General features: G+C 35.9%; 1 protein-coding gene across 2 annotated transcripts in view; it reads left to right on the top strand.

The window, feature by feature from the left end:
* The window catches only part of LOC150080765 (uncharacterized), a 207,154-nt gene extending 196,080 nt beyond the window's left edge, over positions 1 to 11,074 (top strand). Inside the window, exons 15-16 of one of the 2 annotated variants that reach the window (XM_090381159.1) lie at positions 2,774 to 3,160; positions 10,556 to 11,074. In XM_090381159.1, the coding sequence (XP_090237285.1) occupies positions 2,774 to 3,155 (382 nt within the window). In that variant the 3' untranslated portion in view covers positions 3,156 to 3,160; positions 10,556 to 11,074. Of the gene's footprint in view, positions 1 to 2,773; positions 3,182 to 10,555 lie in introns of those variants that run through there. The other variant, XM_090381158.1, reaches the window with a different exon arrangement.
* The last annotated feature ends 3,807 nt before the right edge of the window (positions 11,075 to 14,881 follow it).

Below are 14,881 nucleotides of genomic sequence, written 5' to 3'. Positions count from 1 at the left end.
CATAACCCCTCCTCCCTTTCTATCCTTTCTGCAGACGTTGTACTCCCCAAATTCCTGTTCTGCATTCCTTATATCTCTGTGACACCACATCTCTGATATCCCAACAATATCTGCCTTTGATGCTTTGAGCAATACCTCAAATTCATCAAATTTATTTACCAAACTCCTAGCATTGGTGTACACACAAGTATACATGCACTTGTTATTTTTCTTAGCTACCCTAACACAACCCATGTGTTTACTTGTACCACAATGACTCACAGCAGTCTCTGAAATATCCTGCATCTTGTTTTCCAGGCTTCAGCTCATCCCCTAGAAGCAGTGCAAGAATCACTTTCTGTTAGTCCTTTCCCCCCCCCCAAGCAAGCAGTTTTCCGACCCACTTAACACTGCCTCGATAGCATCTGCAAATATTCTTGCACCCTTTCTATTTAAGTGTATCTCATTCTGGTAGAATCAGTCCCTTCTGTTAAGTACAGACCAGGCTGAAAAAAATTCTACCCCTTGAGCCTTACACAATCTTTCCAGGGCCGAATTGATCGACAAGGCTCTTATCATATACTCCCTCCTATCGTGTCTGGGCAGAATTGCAGACACTTTCAAATTCAACCCTAATTCACGGCTTTTTTTTTCAACAGTGTCCTGTACTTGTTAAGTAATTCTGCCGGTCTCCTACTCTTAATATCATTAGTGCCAACGTGTACAACTCACGTTTTGTACCCTTAAAAGATGATATCTGCTCTACAACATCATCAACCTTTGCACCTGGCAGACATACCCTGCTCCTGTTCCACCTATCCTTGATCCATATTCCCTTGATATTCCCTTGATCTGTTGTGTAACTTTTTTTTCCTTTTCTAAAGATCAAGAATCACCTGAAAGGACAGCATTTTTTTAACAATATCCAGAGAACTATAACCGATATCCTGAAGTACCTCAAAGAAGAATACTTCCAGCACTACTTCTCAGGTGGGCAGGAGCAGCAGTGCGTAACACACGCTTCTTGATTAGACCGGGGTTCGAGCCCATGACCACCAAATGCGGAGGATGCGGAAAGGTCAGGGAATGATCACTGCATATCTCCGGAGCCTTAGTTGCTAATGCTCCTAAAAACCAAATAACAATCAAACAGACTTCCCAGGTGGAAGGAGCACTTGGAGGCAATGTGTAGCTTGCCAAGGATGCAGCTTTGAAGGAGACCTTCAATTGTAGAAAATTTTACAATAAATTTTTTTATGAAATCAGTCTCATTCATTTTGTGACAATTCATAAATAAATATATCATTCCTCCATAGCAATATGTTTTTGTCAGTTATATGCCTTTTGTAGATACATACAAGGTTTGAGACAAAAGTTTTCAGACTGGGGTAATAAAACTAATTTAGATTTATGTTAGTTGCATGTTGGCATTGTGCCCTTCAAAATAGTCCCCTCCACAGTTTATACATCAATCCCAGTGCTTCTCCCACTGTTTGAAGCATCTCTGGAACTCCCGTTTTTGTGATGCTGCCCAACACTTTCTAAAATTCGGCTGAAATCTCTGCCTGTCTTTTGAATATTCATTCTTTTAATTGGATTTTCATTTTGTGGAACAGGAAATAGTCACAGAAGGCCATGTCAGGAAAATAATGATAATGTGGGACCATCACCATTTTGTTCTTGCGAAAAACTGCTGAACCAACAAAGCCTTGTGGCAGACACATTGTCATGATGCAGAAGCCAATCCTGAGTGCACCATTTGTCTGGGCATTTTTTCTGACATCCTCTCTCAAAGGCCTTAGGGCTCCAATGTAGAACTGGGGATTTACAGTTTGGCCTGACAGAAGGAATTCCTAATGAACAGTTCCCCGATTGTTGAAAAAAATTAGCATGCTTTGTTTTTGCTATGGAAATGATGGAATATTCCACTTGGAGGATTGCTACATTGTTTCTGGGTCATAACCCAACTTTCAGCACCTGTTACAACCTTTGAAAGGGAATTTCTACTCTTTACGGCCTGTGCTTGCAGGTCCTACACAGAAAGTTCCTTCTGTTTTAATTCATACTCAGAAAATGGGGCGCTAATTTTGCTGCAATCTGCTTTGTATAAATTTTCAGTTGAAATGCACTGGCATGTACAGTACAATAGGCCTAAAATGTCACAAATATCATTAATTGAACACAGTCTGTCCTCATGAATAACTATGCACTTTTTAGCATTTTCATCATGACAGTGGCCACCTTAGAAACACAAATACCATTGAAAAGTTAGTGTTCAATCTATAGGATCATCACCAAATGCTTGTTTAAGCATTATCTAAGTCTCCAAAGCCATTTTCTCAAGTTTATGCAAAGTTTGATGAAAATTGCAGTTTGTTAACATCTACCATCTTATTTGTCTACAAAAATCAGACATGCTCAATGAAAATACAGTTTAACACTAATTGCACAAAAGCACAACATCCTATTGGTAAAAAACTCACCACACTCTCATCACTCTCAACTCATCACTCTCATTGAAGTAGTTCAGTTGTACCTAATGGCATAGTTGTATTGCTATGCTACATGTGGTTAGTGCACCACACAGTCAGTCTAGAAACTTTTGGCTCCCATGTCATATCAGAAGTGAATATGTATGCAATTTTTATTTATTTTCTATCACTATCAGATTTCACTGCTATTAAAAGTGGTAATTTTTTTTAACTTTTAGTTTATCCTTTAATGCCAATTTGTGTATTGTTGCAATGTCTTTCCTCTGCTGTTTCTAAATGTAAAGTTGATTTGTTTTCTATAGATCCCCTCCACTTGCTAGTACAGGCACCATAGATACTGAAAGATGTGTTTCTCCTTCTGTTGGTTATCAAGATGTGCAAGATTCTTCGCTTTCAGTTTTAGTATATGATAGTAATATTTCTACAAATGACATATCTCAGGCTTCCAGTGTTACAAACAAAAATAATGTGTCTGCAAATACGGAGAATTCTTATCAAGCAGCAGTTCCACCGTTGCCACTTCTTACTGTATTGAATGTTTCCTCAGCTGGACTAATTCCTGAAGCTACTGATTCTTCACTTTTTTCTGCTGTAAAGCTTGCGCAAATAGGTGATAGTGATCCAACTACCATCCCTAACTACAGTGGATTACCATCTGATGTAGTTGCTCCACCAAGTTACTAAAAAATGTAACTTTATACCATAGTGCCTTTATAGATATATTTATATATTTTTAAACATTTTCATAACTTCTAATTTTTTTATTATAAATATTTTATATATGAGTATTTTTAACTGATTATTTTGAAAATTAGTATCAAATTAGAAAAATATTTATATAGACATGTTGAAAGGCAAACTGTTAACCCCCCCCCCCCCATATGCTCATCACTTGCAGTATGTTAGATAGGACTGATATTTTTCTCTTATAATTAATGAAAGATCAGAATTCTCTCTAAAATGCAGAAAAGAGCAAAAATTCCTGGAAGGTAATTTAGCTTCTTAATATATGTAATTTCAAAACCCAGATTTTACTTTAGATTTAAAAGCTTTAAGAACTATTACTAATATCATCCACTGGTAAAATCAGTTTCCCTAAGTTGTTCTGTAATGATAATTATAGGTAACCTTATTATCTGTACATACACACATGCACTTATGGAAAGAATACAGTTGCAGAAGATAAACTATTGCCACCTGTTCAAAGCAGAATCTTTATAGCCTAGAAATATTCCACTGCCTTTTCAGTGAACATTATAATCATTTAATGAAAATCATTTCAACTATGTTGAGTTTTTATCTCTTAAATTAATTGAATTTTTTTCTTTATCTGTGATTAATAGAAGGTGTAGAGTAAATAACCAATCAGCTTTTTACCAATTAATTATTAATTAATGTTTTCACATACCTCACAACATAATATTCACTCCAATTTCTTTCTGGATTTTAATTACAGTTGAATTATAACACATATTTAACATGTCTTCTATGATTAAATTAAAATTAATAAGCAAATAGTAATAATTCATGTTTATATATATATATATATACATACATACATGCACACACAGGGTGTCTCAAAAATACACAGCATAACTTCAGGAATGAGTTCCTCATATGTAGACAATAAAAATATTTTATATCAACATAGTTCTGGAAATGTTTGGTTTCCGAGTTTTGAAGGTCTGTCTATGACACTTAACTGTTCACATCACCTTATACTAATTGTTCAAAATGTCCACCTTCTGCCTGAATACAGGCCTCACATCGACGTCTCATGGACTCACAAAGACGTGCCAAATTCCTTGCATGTTTCGTATTGTCTCACAACCTGCCACAATTTGATTGCGGAGAGTTTCCACATCAGCTACAGGAGTCGAATACACCAATGACTTTAAATGGCCCCACAAAAAGAAATCTAGTGGGTTTAATTCAGGTGAGCATGGAGGCCAGGCAGTTGGTCCACCTCTACCTATCCACCAACCAGGAAACCTTTGATTCAGGTAATTGCGGGCTAGGTGGCTGAAATGTGCAGGAGCGCCATCGTGCATGAAGGGTGCTTGTTGACGAATGATCAGTGGCGTGTTGTCCAAGAAATCAGGCATGTTGTTTTCCAGAAAGTTTCTGTACACCTGCCCTGTGAGTTTGTTTGGAAGTACATGGGGGCCAAAATAACTGATCACCAAAAACACCCGCCCAGATGTTGAGGCTGAACCGCTGTTGGTGATGTGATGGAAAAATTGCATGTGGGTTTTCCTCAGCCCATATGTGCTAATTGTGAAAGTTTTGGGTTCTGTCTTGTGTGAACTGTGCTTCATCTGTGAATATCACTAAGGCAGGAAAGTGAGTTATACCACACTGCTGCAAGAACCACTGGCAGAACATTACTTGCGCAGGGTAATCTGCTGGTGACAAGGCCTGTACCTGTTGCAGATGGTAAGGTGTTCTTGCAACACTCTCCAAATAGTCGAACGTTGAACAGCCAGTTGCATTGCTATTCTGCGTGTGCTGATTCCAGGAGTGGCACGCACAACATCCAAAATCTCCTCCTCTACTTCAGGAGTCATAGATCTTGGTTGTCCTCTGTCAGTAGCATGAGGTGTAAAGGTCCCATGTTCACGAAGGCGGCAATGGATAACGTCAAACGTTTTCCTGTCTAGACATGTTCTGGGAACCTTTCGCGGTACAAACAACGAGCCTCCAGAGCATTGCCGTCCACCAAACCGTACATAAAGTGCATATCCACTTGCTCCTGATTTGAGTACATGGTCGGAATGGAAAACCACCAGATTTTGTCAGTACCTTGTGATGAAGGAAATCACCTGCGAGAGATAAGACATTCCGGTTAATAACTCGGGAACTATGTTGATATAAAATATTTTTGTCTACATGTGAGGAACTCATTTCTGAAGTTATGCCATGTATTTTTGAGACACCCTGTGTGTGGATGTGGGTGTGGTAAACTGATAATGGGGAAATGAGAAATCTGCACATTCACTATATTGCCTATTAATTCCTCCAATCAGTGCATGGCAGAACATAATATTCATGCTTCAATTATAATATAGGGTATGTGGATGGCTTATGTGATATGTGTGAAAAGATATCCGGATTAAATTTCTAATTCCTATTTTTCCGATTTTAATGAAATTTGGAATAGCTGACAAATCTTAATAAAAATTTCCAAATATAAAATTTTTCATGAAAATCCATCCATTGGGAGTAGAGTTATTACATGTGGGTGGATGGATGGATGGATATGGTGAGGAATAAATGCTTATGTATAAGCAAACACACCTAAAAACTTGTATTTAGGATTTGTTGATCTTGAAAAAGCATATGACAGAGTACTTAGAAATTTGATATTTCAGACTTTGGAAAAATATGGTTAGCACTGAGATCGGTAATTTTTTATAGAATAAAAAAAAATTGCATAAAGTTTGTCTGCACATTGATCAGGATCATCAAAAGTTAATCCATTCATGTCTAGTGGACCAAAGTGATTCAGCCCCTTCCTTCTACTGTTTACATAAGTAAAGAAGCCTTTGCTGCTTTTCTTTGCATTCTTTGCCAGAGAATTCTCATAATCTGCCTTAGCTTGCCTAACTTCCTTTGTTACTCGATTGTTACTTGACATCTGTATTACCTGATAATTTATATACGTCTCCTGCATTTTTTTTCACTGCTGTGATTCTCATTGTTTCATTTGATATCCATTTAAGTCTATGCCTTGAACTGTATGTCTTAGTTGGTATAAAAAAGCCTAGTAGCTTCTATGATAACATATGTGGATGCTTCCCGTTTAGAATTTGGCCTTGGTATTCATCAATTGGTCCCACTGCATAGAATTTAAGAATTGTTTGAGACTAGCTGTCTCCTTTATAGAAGGAAAAGTTCTTTCCCTTGCCTTTGACAGTATTTACATATTTAAATAAATCCCACATCAGTGCATTGTGATCACTGCCACCTGATGGATCTTTTATCTGCAAAATCTTACTGCATTGAAGGGTCAGGAGTATTACTTTCTCTTGTCCTCTAAATTGCTGATGTAGGAAACTGTCATCCAATAAATCTGCAAAAGTCTTGCTATCAGTGTGAGTGATTACCCCACAATTTCCTATCAATACTTGCAAGTTAAAATCTCTCCATTATACAACATTCTGATGTACTGTCCTAATCTGTTTGTCTGTATAGTTCATTTTAATCATCACAATCATTAGGCCTATAACATACCCATACTGTCACTTTGCTGACCGGGATAACTGGGTGAGTCAAGTGCCTGCCTGGCAACCCAAAGGTTGCAAGTTCGAATCCCGCCTCGGGCTTGAATATCACGATGGTGCCGCACTATCCAGTTGGATCTCACGGCCACAATACACGAAGGAAGCAGGAAAAAACTGGTTCATTCGTGTATTGATCACATCATACAATTAAAAAAATAAAATAAAATAACTGTCACTTTTATTTTTCCAGTACTTATGTCACACCAAATTGACAACATTGAACTGGCCACCTATGTCCACTAAATGCACTGCCTTACATTTTATGCTTCTTAACTAAGAGCATAATGCTCCCTCTCCTGGCGCCTCCGTAGCCAGGTGGGAAGGAGCAGCAGTGCGTAGCACACGCTTCTTGATTAGACCGGGGTTCGAGCCCGTCACCACCAAATACGGAGGATGCGGAAAGGTCAGGATATGACCATCGCATATCCCGGAGCAATATGGCCTTAGTTGCTAATGCTCCTGAAAACCAAATAAACAACAACAAACAACAGCTCCCTCTCCTCTCCTTTCTGTACACATTGTAGTCCCTATATTCAAATTCTGAATTCCTTATATCTGAGTACCATCTCTCTGATATCCCCACAATGTTTGCATTTGATGATTTGATCAGTTACTTCAAATTCAACAAATTTATTTACTATGCTCCTAGCATTAGTGTACATACAAATATATTTCTGCAACTATTTTTAAATTTAGTAACCTTAACACAGTACGTGCGTTTGCTTGTTCCATGAAGACTCCCAGAAAGTCGTGAAATCCCTAACACCTTGCTTTCCAGGCTGCTGCATGTTCTAATAGAAGCAGTGCAAAAATCACTTTCACCTTTGCCTGCAGCTACTGTTTATCTGTTAGTCCCCAGGCTGTCAGTTTTCCAACTCGCCTAAAACTGCCAATTATTAATTAAGAAATTCTTGTACTATAAATAGCTTACTGTATAAAAAGAAGGGAAAAGGTGGAATTGACTGTCCAAAAAATGTCAAGCTAATGAATGTTAATGTGGGAAGGAGTCCAAGTAGTGCTAATATGGTCATCCATGTGACGAAAAGGTTTTCAAAGGAAAGAATGAGTTGCATATCACAAGTTGATCAAGAAATAATACATGTAAGAAGAAAATTACTATCATCTATATGAAACTTATAAAATTATGATTATACTAAACTTGTAATTATGCCCAAAGCTTGCCAAAATCTACAAGAAGCTGTTTATATATTGATGTTCATTGTATCTGAAGGCAAAGTACTCTAATCTGATATTGCCCTTGAGTAAAATGAAGACAAAATTTGTTAGCTGTAACACTGCTTAGTTTTTCTCCTATTCTCTTTGGAGAGTGTGAAAACAACAAAATTAGGTTCTCTGAGCAGTGATTAGTTATGATTTAAAAATATTCTTGCAGTACTTTTCTCGCCATCCCATCCATACTGGTCCACTAAGACAGCAAAGCATATTGATAACAAAGTACCAAACTTCATATTGTATATGAGTCTCAGGCATCCAAGTACTGCATAACCTAGTATTCAATGGGGTTTGATAAAGTAGATTAGTTGCCTTAGGTTTACTTACAAAGTTTCTTTGATTACCACTTTATGTAAAGTGATTTCAGTGTTTCATCGGATAAGTATTTTCAATAGTAGCTCATTTCATATTACAATTTCAAGGTAATAGTTTGATTTCCATTGAGAGTCTGTTAATCAACTTGGGATATTCATGCGTAATTTCTGTTATGCTATGATTGTTAGTACATATGACATATGGTATTAGGGAGTCTTCATTCAGCATAGCCTGATAAGGAAGGCTTCATTCAGCATAGCATGATTATGGATTTAACAGTTTAGTATTTATGATAGTAGTGGCAAATGATGTAAGAAACCAAGCTTATACAGCATCAGCCAGAAAAAAAAACAAAACTTCCTGTCTCACTTATCAATCCCATCTAATAGTTTGTCTAGTTCTTCCTTGAATTTATTTGAGCTGTCCACTTCTCCAAAACAACAGATAAAAGTTTATGACAGCAATCAGCCATCCACTGGCAAACCTCTGCATAACTATTAGTATTAGTTCTGTAAATATGGCATATTTGCTACTGACACATGGTCAGTAGCAAATAATTTCATTGTGCAGGGAGGAAGAAAACATTTATGTAGGATCGTCAGACTAGAAATAAATAAGGTATTACTAGTTTGACAAGTAGGTATGTGTGTATTTTACACAGAGCTATTGAGTCAGTTTATTATTATGGATCACATAAGTGTATGTGGTGAAGATTGCCAAGAGCCCAACTTGGCTTTCATAGGCATACTCAGCTGATAAAGAAATATAGTAATTGTCATGGTAGTGATGATTTTACATAAGCTTCGCTTCCTTACATAATTTTTCCGGTGCCTCCGTAGCCAGGAGCAGCAGTGCATAGCACACGCTTCTTGATTAGACCGGGGTTCGAACCTTTGACCACCAAATACGGAGGATGCAGAAAGGTCAGGGAATGACCACTGCATATCCCCGGAGCAATATGGCCTTAGTTGCTAATGCTCCTGAAAACCAAATAACATTTTTCCGGTGGTAGTAAATTGTCACTATTATCTAAATGTCCTTGATAAGAATGTGTAGGTAGTTAAAACTTGTAGCATCCCTTTTCTACATAATTTTGAATATGCTATAGGAAACTGAAACAAGTTAGGATGGATCATTTGTGATGTGTACTGATTTGGAGGGGAATTTATTGATGATAGTTCTGTTATTGTTGATATATTACTAGAATTTGACGATATATCGACTTGTGCTGATGAGCCAACAGGATTAGAATGTGGTGTACTAAGGTTGAAGTCCTTCAGCTGTCAAGCTAAGATCTGTTTAATGCTAGTCATTTCTTTTCTATGAATTTTGCATTCATCAGTAGGACATTGCACGTTTGAAACATGCCCAGTATAGTTAATTGAGATAATTTCTGTAGGTAGTGTGTAACTTCAAGGAAAAGAATATAATTTATGACCATTTGCTAGTTGATATTTTGATGGCCAGCTTGATCATAACAAAAGCAGAATTTAAAAATTAATTACACAAAAATAAAACATATCAATAGGTTACAAATTTGTAAGAGTATTGTTTCAACAGATAGTTGAAAGGTACTGCATAGCTGCCAACTCTCAGTTTACAATTGGCAATCCGTGTTTTTGATTCAATTTTCCTTCTTATAACTCTATAATACCATACTAGAGTTGGTACTATAGAGTTTCTCCATCTTTTTGCTAAACACTGTTTTTCTTTTTCTTTCTTTCTTTCCCCTCCCCCTCTAAAAAGCAGTAAAAAATTCAGAAGAAATTTTTTCTTTACCAGTTACAGCCAAGATAAACACCCAAGTATAGTTTGCATAATTTTTCAGTTAGCCATTAAAAAAAAACTTTATTCTGCAGGTTATAATTTTCAATGCAATGCATATAATGCAGCCCAGTGATGATGCCCTCTCTGTTTATAAAGCAGTATATAATAATAAAATTATTTTTTAAATAATTTATTAAAAACTAATTGATTATTTCTTTTCAAATAAAAAATTGTTTTAAACTCCTAACTTGTGTTGCTGATAGTCTAGAGCAGTGGTTCTCAATCTTTTTTGCTCATGGTCCACTTCTGAGTTTCATTCACCTCTGTAGCCCCACCTCTTGTATTGTTTAATTATAATGAATATAATGTTTATAATATAAGGAATATTAATAATAAAAGGGGACTATTAACTACAATTTTCATTTATAATAGAATTTTTACTCATATAATATTTTATTTATTTACAATAATATTATTGTCCCTTAGTTTAGTGAGATTCTTGCAGCTGATGAGAACAAGCAAGGTTTTGTATATCTGGTTGCAGTGTTGTTAGAGATAATCAAAGATCACCTCTCTTCACAGTATCAAGACAGTTACGAGCTTTTGATAGCAGATGAAGAACTCAACTAAATCCTGATTTAACGAGATATGAAGTGGGAAATCAAATAAAAAAACTATTTTGCTGTCTCCCAAAGCTATGGAAAGTTATTTGCAATTTCATTGCTTATCCAGAAATGTTGTTTGTCGTTTTTGAATCTAGTTTGGGCTGTTATATCACTTTGCAGTTCAATGAGACATTCTTGTAATACGATGTCAACATCAACAACATCAACAAATTTACCTCAAATGGAGCAACCACCCAATCTGGAATAGTCATCTCTAGCAGGTCGCTGAACCAAAATTGCATATCATTATACAAATTCTTCAAATGCTAAATACAGCCACTCACCTGCTAACGTAGTACTTGACTTACAGAAATTTGATTTTATGTAAGTTTTTGCCAGCCGATGCAAACTTTAAAAAATCGTGGAAAGTTATTTTCATCCCGTAGGAATAAATGGAGGTATCATAAAAATATCATAATGTGAACCCAGTAACACTTTTTTTTTTTTTTTTACCTTTTTGGTAATTCGTTCCAAGACCTCGGAAGTTGAAATTTTCACTATATAATTAAACTATTTATCTCTCTAAAAGGTCATTTTTATAATGGAAATTGCACTACACTTTCATTGTTATCATACCTTCTGTTATAAGAATCAGTTTTGAAAGCCTTTGTGATATTTTTCTAAAACACATTTCTGGAGGTCACTACCATAAAACAATAAAAACAATTTGCACTTACCAGTTTATTGGGCTTTCCTTTTAGCGCAATCTATTAAAAATGAGTAGTAAACTTGATCTTATTTTATTTGTGATAATACCAATAACTGGAATTCTGTGGGTTTTTATGTTACTGTATTATGGTGAAATCAGTTCCCCTTCACTGAAATCTTCAGTCATATAAAAAACATAAATAAATTTCAGAATCTTCTCTTTATTCCTATTTACTTATTACAATGGTGAAGGGAAAGGGACAAACAGAAAGTGCAAGTGCTGGCAGTGGTAAGAAATGAAACAAAATTTATTTAGAAATGAATATGAGAATGATTTAAGTAAGAAGCAGGACAAAGTTTGTCATCTATTGCAGGGAATTAGGTGTTGTTGCTTCAGCAGTGAATACTATTTTAAGGGACTGCGCATATAAAAGAACATGTTATAGGATCGATGCATTAAGATCAACAGTGATCACAAAACAGCATTCAGGTGCTATGTCGAAGATGGAAAAGCTATTAATAATATGGATGGAAAATCAGATTCAGAAGCAAGGCCCCTGAGTCCAGTAGCCGTTCAAGAAAAAGCAACAAGTATTTATAGGGATATTAAGGATAAGTATGATGAACCCCAAACCAAGTTCGTGGCAAGCAACGGGTGGTTTAATAGATTCAAGCATCGCACTGGTTCCAAAACATTAAAGTATGTGGTGAAGTTGCCAGTGCCGATTCTGCAGCTGCAGAAAATTTTGCGATGTGTTGGGAAAAAACCCCTTCTAAATCTCCACAGCCCTCAACTTCTGCAGCGGTGCTCAGCAGCTGGAGAGTTAATCTGGAAACAATGCTTGAAAGATAAAACTTGCTGACATTATGCCTATTCCTCTCTCTTTTTGTAATTTTATAATTTTGAAATTTTTGTAATTTTGTACACTTTTGTAATTTTTCCTGTGCATGAGATAAAAAAAATTTAATAAATAATTCTATTTACATGTTTATCGAACATTTCTTTTTTGTTTCAATCAAATTTGCGAGTGCTGCATAAGCATTTAGGGAAATTCCGACTTACATAGAGTTCCGTGGAATGCAACCCTTACATAAGTCGGGGAGTGGCTGTATATACAAAAAGATTGTCTTGCAATTCTATGTCAAGAGTGGCCAGTGAAGGAAATTGCATTAACTCATGACATCAAATATTACTCCAGAATAGTTTGAGTTTTCCAAGGAAGGCAGTAATGGCCTCTGCAAAATATAAGATCACAGTTTTTGCTTTGCAACTGTTTGTTCAACAAATTCAGCTTTTCAAATATATCTGATAGATAAAATATGTCCCACTTAACAGCAATGATCTGTTCTCCAAGCTGCTTATCACTTAGAAATGACACAATACTGTCCCCGAGTCCAATGAAACAATGAAAACAATTACCTTTTGACAGCCATCAGACCTATATGGATTAATAGGCATTCAAATTCTTCCTCATTTTCTTCACAAAGTTGTCAAAACAGAAGATTTTGAAATGCATTTGATTTCATGTGGTTTATGGCTTTTATTACAATGGCAAGGGTGTCATGCAAAAAACTTCAGGCACAGCATTTTTTAAATGAGCAATGAATCTTCTGTATCTACCTAAGATCAAAGCAGCACCATCAGTTGTTGTTATTTGGTTTTTAGGAGCATTAGCAACTAAGGCCATATTGGTCTGGGGATATGCAGTGGTCATTCCCTGACCTTTTTACATCCTCCATATTTGGTGGTCATGGGCTCGAACCCCGGTCTAATCAAGAAACATGTGCTACGCACTGCTGCTCCTGCCCACCTGGCCTATGGAGGTGCCGCCATCAGTTACACAAGTTATTATATTTTGTGTGGAATATATTGGTTTTTTTTTTTTAAATAACTCTTAACTTCTTCAAATATTGTCTCACCTTTGGTGTTTGCCTTGAGCTTTTAGGCAGAAAGCATTTCCTCATTAAGCTGGTCATCAGAAGGGCTTCATTATCGTGTAGAGTGGATTCATCGATTTGCAGGGCAAACTTCTTAACTTGCAGTTGTGCAACTAATTGTTTTTTCACATCATCTACCATTTCATCAATACACCTTGATACTGACGAGTTGCTCAAAGGGATGGTCTGAGTAATTTCATGTACACTCTGGTTCGTTACAGTTTGAATTACAACAGACACTGCAGGAAAAGCCGACCGGGCTAGCCGAGTGGGTAAAGTACCTGCCCGGCAACCCAAAGGTCGCGGGTTCGATTCCCGCCTCGGGCTTGGATCAAAGTACTGCAAAAACCTTGGGAGGTGCATTATGGCCACAGAAGCCGATGCGCCAACAACTACCAAATCAAAAAAAAAAAAAAAAAAAAAAAAAACTGCAGGAAAAATCAACGATTCCCCAATATTATGTAGCTTTCCAGCTTTTGCAATTAGCTTGAAAATCTCATAGGATGCAAGTAAACTTTTATCAACTTTGGATGCTCTTTCACTAAACATTTGTTTTATTGTTGGCCTTGTTTGGAAATTATCATGCAGCTTTTTGAAGTAATCCAGTGATTTATCCTTCTTTTCCTTGTGGGTTGTCTCCAAGTGCATCCACAGCTTACATGGCCGCATGCTTACATTTGAAAGTGTACTCATACATATTAGACACTGTGGCATCCTTTTGTCCTGTTGTGATGGAATAAAACCATGGGCAGATACTCAATGGAATATTGCAGACATTTTTTTCTTCGTCATAACTCTCTAATAAAACTTTCATTGTAATACATACTTAAAAACTGAATCAATTATTTAAAAAGTAGTACACAACAATAGTGAAAAGGGTTGAAACATACTAACAATACAAATTTTCATTTCGGTATACTAGTAGTTTGTACACTAACCAAGACAAAAAAGGGTGCCAATGAAAGTGCACTGGGTTTTATTATTTTCAGTTTTTTAAAAAATCATTTGTGGACAGCATTTACATTTATAGTTCATTTAAAATAACTTATTATTCAACTAAAGTTTTAAAATGGGTCTTATTTACTATTTGGTAAACTTAGAGTTACCAGATCTAAAATTCAAAAGATAGTACAAAATAGGAAAAACCTAGAACGTTTTCAGTTTTAAAAACAATAGTAAATTATAAATGATAGTATTGTAATTTTGCAATAGTAAATATAATTTACTATTGCAAAATCACAATACATAAACTGCTCAACAGAATTATTGCATCACCTTACTAAATAATGTTCAAATTTAATATATTTTATACCTGAATGCAAAATGGCGTTTTCTGGGTTAATCACACGAAATAAACTTAACTTAGAATAAGTATTTTACAATTTATTTTCACAACAATAATAAAAATAAATTATAATTTTCACCCCTTGCCTTATTGAAAATGCTTACAAAATTCGCATCTATAACAACATTGATGTAAACAGGTAGAAATTTGTCAATTCACATTCATAATACGGAAACATAAAGAGCACTAACAGTGTATGTTAACACACATCCAAGG

This window comes from Mastigoproctus giganteus, chromosome 9 (genome assembly GCF_048544385.1).
Source record: "Mastigoproctus giganteus isolate SK-2022 chromosome 9, ASM4854438v1, whole genome shotgun sequence".
In the NCBI taxonomy this organism is placed as follows: domain Eukaryota; kingdom Metazoa; phylum Arthropoda; class Arachnida; order Uropygi; family Thelyphonidae; genus Mastigoproctus; species Mastigoproctus giganteus.
This window is presented reverse-complemented; position numbering and strand designations above follow the sequence as displayed.